This window comes from Chiroxiphia lanceolata, chromosome 3 (assembly GCF_009829145.1).
Source record: "Chiroxiphia lanceolata isolate bChiLan1 chromosome 3, bChiLan1.pri, whole genome shotgun sequence".
Taxonomy (NCBI): Eukaryota; Metazoa; Chordata; class Aves; order Passeriformes; family Pipridae; genus Chiroxiphia; species Chiroxiphia lanceolata.
In genome coordinates, this window is record NC_045639.1 from 90980142 (window position 1) to 90996022 (window position 15881).

Genomic DNA, 15881 nt, shown 5'->3' on the forward strand with positions numbered 1-15881 from the left:
ATAATTCAGGTTGGAATGCACTTAAATGGACCCTTATCTCTCAAATAAGGAACATCTTGTGTTGGTTTTTTGGTCTGTTTTTTTTTGTTGTTGTTTTTTTTAAACTGATCTGGCTTTATCAGCATGAGAAGAAGAGATCACAAACTTATAGAAACTTTGATCCGAAGTCTTTAAAATTAACAGGTTCAAAAACATTAACCAAAATAAAAAGTTAAAAAAATAAACCTAAATAGGTTACAGTTATGAAGATTAACCATATACATATTACTAATCTCCTTACACACAGAATAGGAATTAGGACAGAGTCATATATCTTTGTTGTAAAAGTTTCATATAGATAGAGATGTAGATAGAGATCAGAGTTTCTCAGATACAAAACCAGTTAAACAACTTTTGAGATACATGCCCGTGTGTATATCAATTTTTCCGCAAGTGCTATGTATAGAAAGCTACTCAAGTCTAAGTTATGGCATATCAAGATCTCTGTTTCAGAAGCCTGATGTTAAAGTACAGTGCACATAAAAGCTGAGAAGTTGGTAATGAGTTAATCCTGTCTGCTTTGTAAAATGTATTGCATCCTGCTTTCAGGTGGGTGCATGTACAATTACATTTTATGTTGCTTGAAAGTAATGAATGCTAATGACAGATAATGGTGTTTTGTTTCCAATTAGCACTGCCAAGAGAGTCACAGGTTTCTAGAGCTCATGATCACTGTATTTTCCAAGAACAGTCTGAGAACTATAAAATTATATAAACAAGTTTTATTTATGCTGAATGTATTTCCTGATTGTTTCCTTCTCAGTTGGCTATAATGCAAATGAACTATATCTCTCTGTAGTTTAAGAATTAAAAAAAAAACTATGTTTGTAAAGCCATAATCTATCACACATTTTTATAAACATCACTCATTGTTCACTTTGCTAAAAAACAGAAAAATTTTTACAACTAAATTCATGTCATAGATTATAGTGAATATTCAGAGAGGTTTAAAATAGAGCAGACTAATGGATAAGCAGTCTGACTCACAAAATATGAGTTTAAATCTGGTATTTCATACTAAGAAATAAGTTTTCTTCACTTAGGTATTCTTCAAAACACTTTCTAATATGAGTTGGCAGAGGATTTGAAATGCTATTTTGGCTCAAATCTATGAAAAAGATGTCTTATTGTGGCAAATAAAGTTGGAGAACTTGAATGACAATCATGTATTGTGCTATGAATTATGTGTTTTCAGGAATGTAAGTATTGTGCTCACAGACATCAAATATGCAGTATATAACAACTTACTTCCTTTCTACAGTTGCAATGCCTCTTATTTTATAATGGTGTGTGTATTAACTTAGTATTCTGTTGATAGTGTATTTTGGTTCCGAATGTTCACTGCAGGATTTTTATCTCACATCCTTAATTTCTCTATGATTGTGTGTTTTTTTCTCTAATAAAAATGTACAACAACAGTAATGTAGCAATGAATTTTTTAACTGCTGTTGCAAGTCTTGCATTCTGCTGGATGTTACATTGATGGGTAACAGCTCAAGGCCTGCTCAGTGACTACAGAAAGGAGCACTGCTGTTGATAACTTGCTGGCCTTTGGACTGGGTCCCAAATGCTCTCCTTTTAAAGCTGACCTTCGGTTGCAGCTGCTTTGGTTTGTAAAAATGTATTGTGAAGAAATATCAGCTTCTTATCTGCTGGCAAAAGATGGGAGTTTTTGCGTTCCTTCTCCTCTAACACCACTCACTAGTCCACCACCCTTCTCTACCCAGGAAAGCAGGCAGTATGCCAAAATGCAGCTTCTTAAATTAGACTTTTCATACATCTGTCTGCCAGATCTGGGTGGTAGGTCATCTCCCTGTTTTGAACATTGCAAGTAATTTCTTAGGTCTAAACCATAAACCTTGTATATATGACTAGATACATGATTTAACCCTAATGCTGCCAGTGCTTTAGTTCACCTTACATAATCCTGTAATTTCATTTAACTGGCTACTAAAATCATTGCAAAATAATACAGAATGCTTATTACGTTCTACAAATAGAAGATGTTTCTTGCACCATTTCAATAGGATGGTTTATAAATTTGGATAATTAATTTTCAAGGAACTAGATGGCTCTCATTATCCAGGAAGTCAATGCTCTGCAGTCATTATGTTCTGCAGAGCTCAGTTGGCTTTGGGAAAAATCTTTAAAAGTATTACTTTCATGTCATTTGTATGGCCACCTTCTGCAACTACTGTAGCAAATGGATTTCACCTCTCTGAGATACTGACATCAGCATAATTCATTCACTCACATGAATGACTTCTGGCTAAATAACGAAATTAATGCACAACAATTATAGTTGCATTTTCAGTTCAAAAAAACGCCACAGATATTTGTAGCTGAAAACTGACTGTGAGAGTTGTGCCTAGCCAGACACAATTCAAAACAGCTTGACTGTCAGGTATCAGATGCACACAATCAGTGGTCTCAAGTGAGATAGAGCGCATGAATTATTCTCAGAAATTATTCCAAGAATCATATAGATAGCTATTAAGTTCAAGAAATTAAAAATCTGATTACAGGTTGTTTGTGAACAAAGAAGTCAAAATTAGTTTAAGAAAATAATTGTTACAGATTGCATGTTTATCTCTATTGCACTTGTGAAATATTTCTACTTGCACTCCACTGTCAACTAAGCTTCTCTCTTAAGGGTAAACTAATATTTTTAAAATAGTAATCCAATATGGAAGATGGCCTGAGCAATAATGTTATAATTAATGCAATATTGAGCTGATTGCCTGGTTCTGTTCATTTTGTGAGTCTATCTCACACAGTGTCCAAGAAAAAAGAAGCAAAAGTGACAGCAACTGAAAACTAACACAGAGAAAGTGCCACATTTTCTCTTTGGCTCACTGCAGATCAAAGAAGTACAATGTAGCAGAATTCATGGAGTTTGCTAGTTTTTCTGGGCAGAGACTGATTCTTGTTATGTCTGCCTGGTACCCAAGAACCAAAGTAGTCTGATCTTGAATTTGGTATCAGGTACCAAAACCACAGTGCAAACTATAAATTATAGTAGCAGTAAACTGAAAGTGTGAATAATTCCATTTAATTATGTCTTAAAGATTGAATTTTCTGGATGTCCACTCCACATAATAGCTGGGAATTGCTGATTATCAGGATGTAACTATTATCTAAGATATTTTGGTAATGTTTTAATATGTTATTTATATAATTTCTGAAAACAATGAAAAAGTGAGTTTGAGACTCATAAGTCTGATTTTGCAGTCCTTGACCCCATTTCTTTCAATATGTGTTTTATTGATTACTGTATAAAAACTTTCCATGGCTATCCAATAACTGTAAGGAAAAAGGCTGTGGAGAATCAGGTTTCTTTCTACAGGCAGTGGAATCATGCTTTCTTCTTCAGGTTCAAAGCTATCAGTGTTTTTGGTAAATATAAGTAGTTTACAGGTTCCACACCATGCAATACAGTCAGCTTTGTGAAAGCAAACTCTGCTGAGTTTGATAATACATAAATGTTTGGAATTACAGGTAAATGAGATTAGCACCTCTTTTGGCAGTTTAACAATACTGAATGATAGAGTGGATGGTCTTTTTGCAGACCTTATTTTTGCAAATAGAATTTCTCTCAGTCTTTGTCACATTTCCTAGGTTTACATATTTCGGATCAAATTTGTTTTATGCTCAGTAGATAAGAAATGTGATGTACTATATAACAGCCGTTATTGTCACTGATACATTTTCCCTCATGTTTTTAAACACTTGCTATCCCTGAAACTAACTGGACTTTACTGTCATGTCAGAGAGTTAAAATACATTCCATTTGCTGCACTCTGTTTTTGTTTTGAGTTGGTTACCCAGGATAATAGTGACATGGCTTTCTGAATTTGTTACAGTGTGCCTGAATATTATGACTACTGTCATGGAACAAGTGAAGAGGCTTATGACAGCTACGGTAAGGTATATTCTACCTTCAGCAAGTGTGAAATCAAAAGAAAATATCTGTCACTGACAACTCAGAAATTACTTCCATATTCTTTTCTTTCTTTCTGTGCTTTTACAGAGATCAAACAAAATAGATTTGTGTAACTTTAGGGTGAATTTTGACTTATTGAAGTAGGACCAGAAAATTGGACTTATCAATTTCAATTAAAATTACAAAGCCAATTACTCACAGTCACAGGTCAGTTTAACTGAACTTCAGCAACACTGAAGTTTCCGATTAGCACTTGAATATATTTCACAGTGTTAAATTCCAATCTACTTGATGTGCCGACAGTACTATGCATCTGCTGCTGTCATGTGCATCACTTCAACCAGCAAGGTTTGTGAGATTTTGAAATGTAGTCTTTAATCAAAATGGAAAGAAGGAAAGGGTGCTGTAACACCATGGGAACCCCCACTGTACTAAGATAAGGGAGCATCTCATGCCACGCTAAGCAGTACGAGGGAGAGTTGTACTCTGCACTTCCTCACCAAGTCTGTGTCTGAGCTGGAAAAGTTCCAGTTCATGGGAACCAAGAGCATGAAAGGAAACGAAGTGTTGCTCCAATGAGTACAAACCATTTTCTAGGTTGCTTGCTATTAGTGATATGCTTTGATCCGTGTTTTCCTAACTAGTTATCATTAGACTATACCATCAGATGGCAGAGTGAATCTCACTCTGAGAGTTTCACTGAAATAATAGAGCAAAGCTGACTACTGACAGCTTAAAGAGTGACCCTAGGATATTCAGGAGAGATGTCATGCTTGATTTACTGCTACTAATAAGGTATCCTATGTCTACATGGTGACTTCTGAAGCATTGTGAAAATGAGAGCTGCTGGAAATTGTACTGCAAATCAAAGTTACACTAAGGGGTTATATAAGGGTTGCTGCTTGAAATAATTTTATTCATGCAGCTGTGAAGTAAATGTCACTGTAATGCAAACTTGCAGTTTCCTTTGTATTGGTATAGAAATAGACATTACTGAGATGTCAAAATGGTTGCATTGCATAATCTAAAATAACTAATTTCTTTGTATAATCAGTTCTCACAATACATTTGGATAATATAATGTGCAGTCAAGCACATTTTCAATGCTAAACAAGTAATAATAATAACTTATCTGTATGAATGTGAGTGATTTGGTTACCCTTTGTGTTTTTTTCCTTTTTGCATATGCATTTTTAATATTTGCAGTGGAATATCTTTCTTCCCCTCTCCACTGCTCTCCTGAATGCATGGCTAAGCTTTTGGGCTATGCAGAAAAGCATAGTCTGAGCTCAGCAGTAAGAATTACCCACTGTTTAACTTTTAATTACACTTCACCATGCTGAATCTCTATGTGTCTGGGCTAGACATTTAAAGTAGTGTCATTTTCCTTCCAATCTCTCATTTGTAAAACCAGAAGAATATCACTTGTTTTCCCAGCAGGGATTTTGAATGGACTAATTAGCTAAGGCTTACAAAGTGTTCGTACAGTGGCGTCATGACTAAATTTATGTTCTGCATGCAGCTCCTTTTTTTTTTCTTTCCATTCAGCAGCTGAAACAAATTCAAAATGCCTGAGTTTCCTTTACTAGATTTGTCTTAAAATACATAGCTGATAACTGTGGACTTGCTTTGGGTTTTGTTTGAACTATTTTTTGAGCTGGCATTTGAGTACAAAGATCAGAAACAGTATTATCAAAAACCTAGAATAAACATGGAATAATATTTCAAATTGAAATTTTGCTACTTTCTGAAAACAAATATGTTTATGTGTAAGTGTTTGTGCTCCTGTTGGTTCGTTTACTTTAGCAGATTAGTAAATTCGCTAGTTCTGTGCTTTGGAAATCTGTGTGTGAACTTCCTCCATCCCAAAGTCACCACCATTTATCTGAGGAGGTAATCTGAATATACAGAGCTATAGAGCTGTAGAATATATGCTTAACTTCCTTACTTTCTGAGTTCCTGGTGCATACACTGATGTTCCCTCTGTATCTGATCTGGGGCATCACCCTTTATCATCCTCTCACCTAAATTTACCCTAATTCTCTGTTCCCAGTTTTTACTTGGTTTTCAGGATGTTTTGCAATTCATTGTGTCTCCTGAATCCATCCCACTGTATAAAATCAGCTGTCCCTTCATTTTTCACCATCCTGCAGAAATCAACAGTCTTTCATCTCAGTTCAGTTTCACACTTTGTTTACCTTCCATAACAAGGCTATATTCCTCATTTACAATTCTTTCTGGCATGCCTCTGCAATTGAGAACTCCCCCAAACTGAATGACTGCATACAAATGGTACATGAACATAGAACTGGTGTCTTGTTGTCATGTCTTAGGTGTTTTGTGTAACAACTTGTCTTTTCACCTTTATCCATTCCAATAACAATATCTGAATTATCAAAGATTTACTAGTTAGGCATTTCTTTACTTTCTCCCATGCATCCTCTTGCTTCCAGCTTATTTTTAGGGAGGTCAGTTCTCAATCCTCAGAAGGTTTTCTTTCATTTTCCATGAAGCAATGAATACTAGTAACATTACTTCGTACTTACAATCTTTTTAAAGTATGAAATAGAGCTCTGTATTACTTGCTAAGTATTATACAGCACCGTATGATATGGTACTCCTCTATGAGCTGCCTCCTAGGACTTCTCTTTCTATCTGTGCTCCTAAGAAGTAGCAGGTGGGTTTTGCCTCATAGGTTCTTCTGTGCTCCTTTTAGAAGCACTTGTGGAGAATTCTGACTAGGGAAACTGTTTCCGCAGAAGTTCGTAAAGATTTATGGATTGTTCACAGTATGGTTGGAGAAATCACAGGGTGTTTCAGAGCAGAGCCCACCCAAACACCATTTAATCCTCAGGAAGTTCCACATCTCTTTTAATTAGATGGAAGTACTAAACAAGAAAGGACCTAAGTCACTTATCTGAGGCTGGGCAAGATGGATTCCTACACACTATTCACCGCTCCAAAATCCACAGCTAAACTGTCTTAACAACTTTTTCATTTTCTATTGTGAGAATTCCATCCCGTTCAAATCCAACGAAGGAAACCCCCCAAGACAATAGCAAAGTCAGCTGAAAGGAGTATTTATAAATTTACACTACTTCCCATGACTTAGGGATGTTCCATGAATGAAAATTCAGAGCACAGAACCCTCTCGTGTAGTTAGATTCTTAAGCTCTATTGTGATTTGACACGCTTGTCACCCAGTCTCTCAGAAGGATCAAAGTAGAGACACTTCAAAGCATTCCCTGCAGCAGTCTCTGGGCACATGGAAATACACTACCAAGGAATTATGAGATTCCTACAAATTTTTTATAGGATCAGGATTATGCAGCTACTGCTAGAAATTTTGAAGATCACCATTCCAGGCTGAGAAACATAAATTTGGGACGCAAACCTGAAAATCTTCTTGGGGATGTAGCCCTTATAGGCTTCCTCATGTGAGTTGTAAAGAAATATTTTTAGCAGGTTCTTTAAAGATAGAAGACCAGTCATTTAAAGTACTGTACAGTTTTCAAAAATGTAAATCATCCTCACCTCTAATCAGACTCAATAAACATTCATGATACTTATGCCACCAAAGGTTTTTATATCTGCAGATAAGATTTTAAATCTAGGAGTCTAAACTAAGGTGACGGTGTCGCGTTAACTTGATGTTTATGTTTTAAAAGAAAAGGCATGAAATTGGATTCATTTATGAACAAAAAGGTTTATATTCCTTGATCTCATTATGCTTTAATAATTTTTTCATTTCCCTTCTGGCAGTGTTGTCATCTGAGGAGATATCTAGTGAAAACATGAATGTAATGATTTTTCTTATAAATCAATTAGGATATAATGTACACCTAAAATTTGGTACCTTTCCTTCCTGTATGTAATATCATGCCCAACTCCAAAAAGCAGCTTCACTGGACAGGACTGCTGTACGTGAAAAGCCCTTTGTAAACTGTTCACGTTCTCTTTTCTCTTTCCATTTCCCCGTTTTGTTTTTCTTTAGAGGAAACAGAATTCTTGATAAAGTGTTGGGGTCTGTTAGGCCACATTAGAAAGATAACAGAGAGTATGACTTGCTAGCAAGGCACATCTAATGCCTTAGAAGCTGTATTAATTTCATCTGACCTGCCTCACAGTTGTTTCATCTGAACCCTTTTTCACCCTTGTACTGATCAGAGCACTCAAGGCTTTGTTTATCAGCTACTGTTTCTGGCTTTGTTCTTCCAAAGGCTGGGGATTCCAGCAGTAGGCTCTGCCAGTTGCTGCTGCAGAAGGTTGAAGAGGCTCCCACCCCTGCTTCCAGAGCTTGAGACTGCCATAGCAGTGAGAGTGTGCCTGTTGTCAGATGCTTTAGTTCACAGCCTGGTGCATATCCTGCCTTGTGTGTTACTTGAAAATGGTGGCAATTATGTTTTTATGTCAGGTCATGAACTGCCGTATCTGAGAGGCTAGTACACACAGACTTCTTGCTGCTACTACCAAAAAAGCAGAAACCTTAGGTAGAGGGTGAAAGGATAGGGTTAAAGTCTATAACCTCCTAAACCACCACAATTAAATTAGAATAACACCACCTGCCAAACTCCTTAGGCAAGAGTTAGGAAGGTTAATCTGTAGCTTGCCACCTACACAAAGAGGGAAGGCATAAATGAACTCCACTCACATCCTTGCTGCTTTTCAGGAGAAGCTTGCAAGGCTGTTTACTACATGTGCTGCTGTTGCATCAAGGAGACATTGTTTTGTTTTCTGTCTTCACCAGAAATTTTCAGCTGTTCAGATTTTCTCTAATGACCATGTTTTGTGGTGCATATTCTACTCCAGTTTAGCATTAAGTGCTCGCAAACAACTGGGTATTTGGCTTTAGGATAATTCCATCTTTAATTAAAATTGGAGAGTGTAACTGTTTAGTATAATTCCTTTTAATGTAAGACATAATTTAAGTTGTAAAATGCTGCCACTATGATTTAATTGACTATTTCACAAATAATTCCCTGCCAGTTACTCTATATGAGAGCTTTGCAATTGTGGTGACAATTAGTTTACTAAGTAATGCTCTACAGAGATAGCACTTCATAAACAAATTCTTTATAGACCTTTATAGAGCTAACAACTAAAAATGTACAGCAATATTCCACCACATTTTCATTGTATTGTTTATTTTCTTCATTCTGTGTTTGTCCTTAAAAGTGTATTATCTAGTAAATTAAGGTTTTTTAACCATAACAATGATAGTTTCTGCTGAATAAGTAAAACTAAGTATATAATGATGAAATGTGGGGAGGAAGGCATAAATGGAAGGTTCAAACTTCAGGAATTCTTATATATAGGTTGATTGAAGAGATGTTACCTTAGCAGACATAAATTCTCATACTGTGTTAAAAGACATACGCATGTTCATTTCATGGAGAAACTCAAGTAACTACCATCGTAGTGTGAAATAAATCCTGTAGTGATTAATCTATGGCAATGACAAAGTAAATGAAGCCATGTCACAATGTATACAGAAAAAATATTTGTACATTTTGAAAAAGCACTTCTTAGCAATTGCTCTCTGCAGGTGAAGATAAGACGTTTTTTCAGCTATTGAGTCCAAGTTTCTTCCTCATTTTTAATAACTTTGGTATTGTAGATTATTGGTCCTAATATTCATTATGCTCAGCATGCTAAGGGTTTCTTACCCTGTTTTTTTTCTAGCCTAGTCCCATTTAAATTTTCAAATGTAGGAAATCAAGTGCTCGAATAGCTCACAGTGACTGACATGCAGATGTAAGAGACATAGGTCTGATTCTCCTAATTTCAGTGTTTGACTTCACTTGACTTGTGATTACAGACAAGATCTTTACTAACACTATTTAACAAAGGCTTACTAATATGCACGGATTATTCATTTATATCATGGGAGTGTATATATTTGGTATTTGTTTGAAAATATCACTGCAACATACCAAAGAAAACTTTGTTGTCTGGGTCTTAGAATGAATCACAGAATCATAAAATGCTTTGGGTTGGAAGGGACCTTAAAGATCATCTAGTTCCAATTCCCCTGCCGTGGGCAGGGTAACATTTCACTAGACCAGGTTGCTCAGAGCTCTATCCAACCTAACTTTGAACACTCCCAGAGATGAAGAATTCACAGCTTCTCTGGGTAGCCTGTTCCAGTGCCTAAGCACTCTCACAGTACAGTATTTTTTCCTAATACCTAATCTAAACCTCCTCTCTTTCAGTTTGAAGCCATTTCTCCTTGTCCTGTCACTACATGCTCTTGTAAAAAGTCCCTGTCCATCTTTCCTCTAGGCTCCCTTCAGCTACTGGAAGGCCACAATTAGGTCATCCTGAAGCCTTCTATTTTCCAGGCTGAACAAGACCAATTTTCTCAGCCTTTCCTCGTAGGTGGTGGCCCTCCTCTTCACTCTATCCAACAGCTCAATGTCCTACATGTACTGGGGACCCCAGAGCTGGATGCAGCACTCCAGGTGGGGTCTTATCAGAACAGAGTAGAGGGGCTGAATCACCTCCCTTGACCTGCTGAACATACTTCTTTTGATGCAGCTCAGGATACAATTGGCTTTCTGGGCTGCAAGTGCACATTGCTGGGTCACGTCCAGCCTCTCATCCACCAGCACCATCAAGTCCTTCTCAGGCAGGGCTGCTCTTGATCTGTTCGTCCCCCAGCCTTTATTGACACTGTGAGTTGTCCTGACCCAGGTGCAGCACCTTGCACTTTGTCTTGGTAAACTGCTTGAGATTCCCATGAACCCACTTCTCAAGTTTGACCAGGTCCCTCTGGATGACATCCCATCCTTGAGATGTGTGGGCCGCACCCCTCAGCTTGGTGTCATCGGCAAGTTTGCCGAGGGTACACTTGATTCTTTTGTCTGTGTCATTAATGAAGATATTAAATAACTCTGGTTCCAGTATGGACCCCTGAGGACACTACTTGTTATTGATTTCCATCAGGATTCTGAGCCACTGACCACTACCCTCTGTATGTGACCATCCAACCACTTTCTAATCCATCTTATCGTTAATAAATCATCTCAGAAGCAACAGGACACAGACTGTGCCATTGTAGTGGAGTTTTTCTGCAGTGTCTCGACAGAGCACACACCTGGCCCACTGTTTAGCCCAGCTGGGTGCTTCTACACTAGCATAGGAGCAGGAATGCTCTTTAGAAAAAGATTTCCCAATTTTCTGTATTTTTTTCTTCTTTCTGCATCATTGAATGATTTCAAAGTACATGACTTTTAGTTTGAAACTAAAGCAAAAATTGTAATCCCAACTGTTTGTGAAAATTCACTTCCAGAGGCTCAAACTCAGGCCAGTCTGAAATGAAAAAATCTCTAGAAGCCATATAGTGTGAACATCAACAGTCCTCAGCATCAGCTGTTTCACTCTGCAGATAGTTCCTGTTTGTATGCACTGTGTGCTAACTTTGATATAGCACGTGTCCTGATAGAAGCTGTCCCAGCTAACAACCTTGCCATATATGCCATGGTTCTGTGGAGTGTGCTGTGCTCCTGCATGATATTTTGGGGTGATAGAGGCATCTGGTGTCTTCCTGAGCACAAGGCAGATGTACTCCCGGCCCTGGGAACTCAGAAGTGCTGCTGAGTGTTCCTGTACAGTGCTCTATTTTTTCTTTCACTGGAAACAGGAGACAGTGAAGATTTCTACTGCATATGGATAGAAGATATACCAAATAAATTGCCCTTCTTTAATCTTCTATTTCAGTCATTCCTATACTTACTGATAGCAGTGATCCTGTTCCTACTGTGGGACAGAATGAACTGTCAAAAGTATTTTCTTGATTTTTTGCAAAATTTTATCAATTCTTTTACTGGTGGAATCACCTTAGCTGTATCCCAAGTAGCATTCACTCCCTCAGAGATTTATGATTTTCATAAGAGCATGATTTTGAAAGTTTGTGGGGAAAGGAACACATTTTTAATTCAGCTATGATGACTAATGTGGGGACAGTACTAGAGCTATTGCTGTTTTGTCAAGTCAGTGTTATAATTAGGTTATAATTCTTCCAAAAGTTCCCTATTTAAACCCACTGCATTCTTTTAACTGTCTGTATATTCTAAAACTTTAGTATTTCAGTTATTATGCTACAACACTGAAAAAATCCACATGTAGCAAGAGAAAATAGGTTGATTTTAATTTATAGTGACTTGTGCTTCCTCTATTACTCCTGAATTATAAATCATTTTCTATGACAAAATTAGCATAAGTAAATCATGCAAAACTTTCCTATGTAATATTTCAAATGTAATTTCCCTGCCTTGCACCGTGGGAACTGTAGACTTGGAGAATCTAAGACAGAAGTCCTGTAATACTGATGTGCATCTGTTTAATTCCAGATGCAATATGCCACTGCACATTTCATGTTGCATGACCATAAAGTAGTAGAAAAATTTTTTTACTGAAGAGAAAAACAAAACTCCCTCACACTGTCACATTCACAGTTGCCTCACAGCAACACTGATAATAGTCTGTTTCCTCCCTGCATTACAGTTTCCCAAACTAGTTGCTGATGTACTTTGATGCTGCTCCTTTCCTGCCTGTGGCAGGTATTCACTGCAAGAGTGGCTGAAGTCTTCCAAGAAATCATTTTCTGTAGCTCCTGCTGTCGTTACTTAACCTGCAGGGGGGGCTGGCAGAGGGGCATGCACAAGCTCTTCTCATCTCCTTCAGTGCTAAGTCAGCTGGAGGATGTCTGTGATTCTTTACCACCTGATTAGGCCAGGGAAGCTCACAATACTAGATATGGAGTAGTCATGCAGTTTAATTTGTTAGCCCTCCTGAAGAGAAGGTACTGTCAAGCATAGGGGCAGTAGTCAGGGGTTTTTTAACAGCTACAGACATGTTCAGAAACTAGACTGTTAAACCACAAGGTTTTCCATTAATTTCCAGTTTTTAAGCTATATAGCTATATATAGTTTTTATAGGGGTTTTTATAGGTTTTTGAGCATGGTGTTTTGAGCATAATGGTTTTGAGCCTGTGTTTTGAAGTCATTTTTTGTCTTCTGAAGATTCCACATTTCAAAGAAGAAAGGTACCATTTGTGATATGAAAGATAGTCAGCTGTTCTTCTCACAAATTATAAAATGCATAGATGTCAGGTCAGAAAATCCTGTATGTTTTGCAAGGTTTGCAGACAAGCAAGAAGAGACCGTAAGAGTGAAAAAAATAAGTGGATGCTCTCCTTAAAAAAAGAAAAAAGACAAAAACTTGTTCTTGAATTTTTGTCTAAAATAATATATACTTGTCCAATTATGACACAAGAAAACTGCTGCTGTCTTTTCCGTGTGGATTTATGGGGCAAAACATTTGCTTTGTCAATGTTAGTTGAGCTTCAGTCATTAGCTTGTGTAGGGCAAATTTTCCATCCACTGCTTAGTACTTTGTCTCCATCCATCTTTTCATGGAGGGAGAAGTTTGGAGGCTTACTCGAAATACAGCACAAATTGAATTATCAAAAGAAAAGCATTCTAATTTTCACTGTTCTCACTTTAAAGCAATATGTCTGGTTTCTGTTGGGTCTTCTGTTCAGCACATCTATATCACTTTTCTCTTACTGCTCAGGCAATTAACTACATCTCAGAACACCCCAGGGAGATAGGTATTCTTGTCTCATTCTACCAGTGAGGAAGCCATACCACAAAATATTGAACAGTTATCCAAGGTCACTGAGCAAACAAGGAGTAGAGCTAGTAATCACAATTCCTGAATTCTACTTGAGCTCCATCCCAAGTGCAGCATGCTCTCTGCACGTGCATGCAGTATAAATGACCTTGCAAAAATGGTGAAGATTTTTGCTTATAGGAAATAAAAATATTTTATTCTGAATTAAAAGCAACTTCTGTTTCTAAAATACTGAAAGCTAAGTGAAAAATTAAATTAAACCATTATACTACTTGCTGTTATATACATCATAACTATCTGAACAGAATAGCTCTTTTTAATCTCTTCCTGGCCACCTGTCCAAAATAATTTACCAGAGATTAATAAAATTGTGCCAAATAATTGTGAGCAATACTCAGACGTTAAATAATTTATTAGGAAGAAAAAGTAATCGGGTCTTTATTATTACAGTGACTACGCAATTAATATAAATACAAAAATATTAGAAAATAACACGTTCATATGTAAATCACATGCTGTTAATATTTTTTTTTTTATTTTAAAGCATCCATTAATGTGATCTGCCTTTTAATTATTGCATTGTTTCCCTTTTTGCATTTGTCAAAGAGTTTTATTCAATGCTGGAAAATTCCATTACAAAGTTGCAGAATGCAGATTGAAAAGTGAAAAAAAAAGTCTGAATATGTGCTTTTCTTGAATCTTGTACTTGAAGTCATTTAAGCATGTGATGATAGCCACATGGATGAGCCACTGAATTTTTCTGTGCTTTCAATAATACGTAGGTAAAATAGTAAGACAGAAACAACTTCATATGTACCTCTCTCTGTGCTATAAATGTTACCATTTAGATCTCATATTCAGAGGAAATTCTCAGGTTAAAAATGGTATGATCTATTTTCATTCTGACTCTCCAGTAAGAAAAAAAATCTAACTATAATTTTGTATTTAAACATTAGATTAAAGCTAACGAGTCTCCTAGCAATGATCAAACAATAATCTTCAAAGATAGCCTCAACTAATATATCAATAGTCTGTAATAGATACTGAAAGCATTTATATAACTCAATGAACACAGTATAATAAATAGAAGTCGATCTGAACCATAAAAAGCAGTGCAAAAATACTAACATATCATTTCAATCAGTCATAAACCAAGGGTGCTGATTGACTGTGATAATAATTAATTTTATATCCTAAAGGTGAGCTTCAAATACCAATTGACAGGGAGCATACAGGAAACTGAAAGTATGCAGTGTAATTAAAAGGGTTTTGCCCATCTCTTTAATTTCTTATCAAAGAAGCTACAACACTTGTTACCACACCTGCAGGAAACCTCATGCCTAAGCACACTCAGATTCCTCACATATAAACACTATTAGGTTTCCTTCATGCTGCTATAACTTATAGTTTTAGTTTCTGAAAGCAAAACATACAGTATTTCTGCTTAACTTAGAATGTCAAAGTTGGAAATAGCACCAAGTTCCTGAAAAAACTGGACCCTCTGCCCTCAGTTATTAAGCTGCCTGTGTGGATTTCTTTTCAGTCACAGTCTTTGACACCTGATAGCACTGAGGACAGTCAGAAGTGAAAAGGACAGGGCATGAGTGGAGCCTGCTATGGCATAAGGACTGGATGGGGGTCTGGACGTCATAGAGGGAAGAGAAAGGTCAGACTGCACAGAGTTTCTTTCAACAGGAATCAGAAGAAGGAAAAAGAATCAGCATTAAAACACAGTGACTGCCCTGCACGTTTCTTCAGCTCTTGGTCAGTCTCTCACTTGCAGTTCTCCCAATTACCTTTCCATCTCCAAAGCTACACCTATTACCTGCTCTTCACCTGAAATCCCTCTCAGTTTCCACTTCATTAACATGTGACTTCACTAAGATTAAATACATCCAGGCTCTCTTTCTGTCCCTCTTTGGTACAGTCTTTCAGAGACAGGCTCCACTGTTCTCCTGTTCTCAAACACAGTGAAACTGAGCTTGGTAATCAGTCTTTCCACCATTCTGCTATCCAACAAGCTACTGAGGTACTCTATATCACTCCAGTCTTCTAAGACTGTTCCTGAAGACAAGAGATTTCCATTCTCAGAAGCCCCATTTCTTCCCTCGATGCTGAAAGAAGAAAGCTTACATTGGACTTCTGAAATGGAGACACGAAAGACCAGCTTTGCACATCAAGGAACCTTTAATTACTAGCATGCAGATATATTGTTGTTCATTAAAAATCCCCACAGGAAAAAACCCACTAGTAATCTGATTTC

The 15881-nt window shown here is 37.0% G+C and overlaps 1 protein-coding gene across 11 annotated transcripts in view; it reads left to right on the plus strand.

The window, feature by feature from the left end:
- Positions 1-15881, plus strand: part of KHDRBS2 (KH RNA binding domain containing, signal transduction associated 2) — a 360694-nt gene that overhangs the window by 307649 nt on the left and 37164 nt on the right. For 10 of the 11 annotated variants that reach the window (XR_004355952.1, XR_004355950.1, XR_004355949.1 and 7 more), the window contains exon 8: positions 3903-3961. Coding sequence is in view for 2 of the 11 variants with exons in the window: in XM_032682290.1 (XP_032538181.1) it covers positions 3903-3961 (59 nt within the window). In the remaining 9 variants the exon portion in view is untranslated. Of the gene's footprint in view, positions 1-3902; positions 3967-15881 lie in introns of all 11 variants that reach the window. The other variant, XM_032682291.1, reaches the window with a different exon arrangement.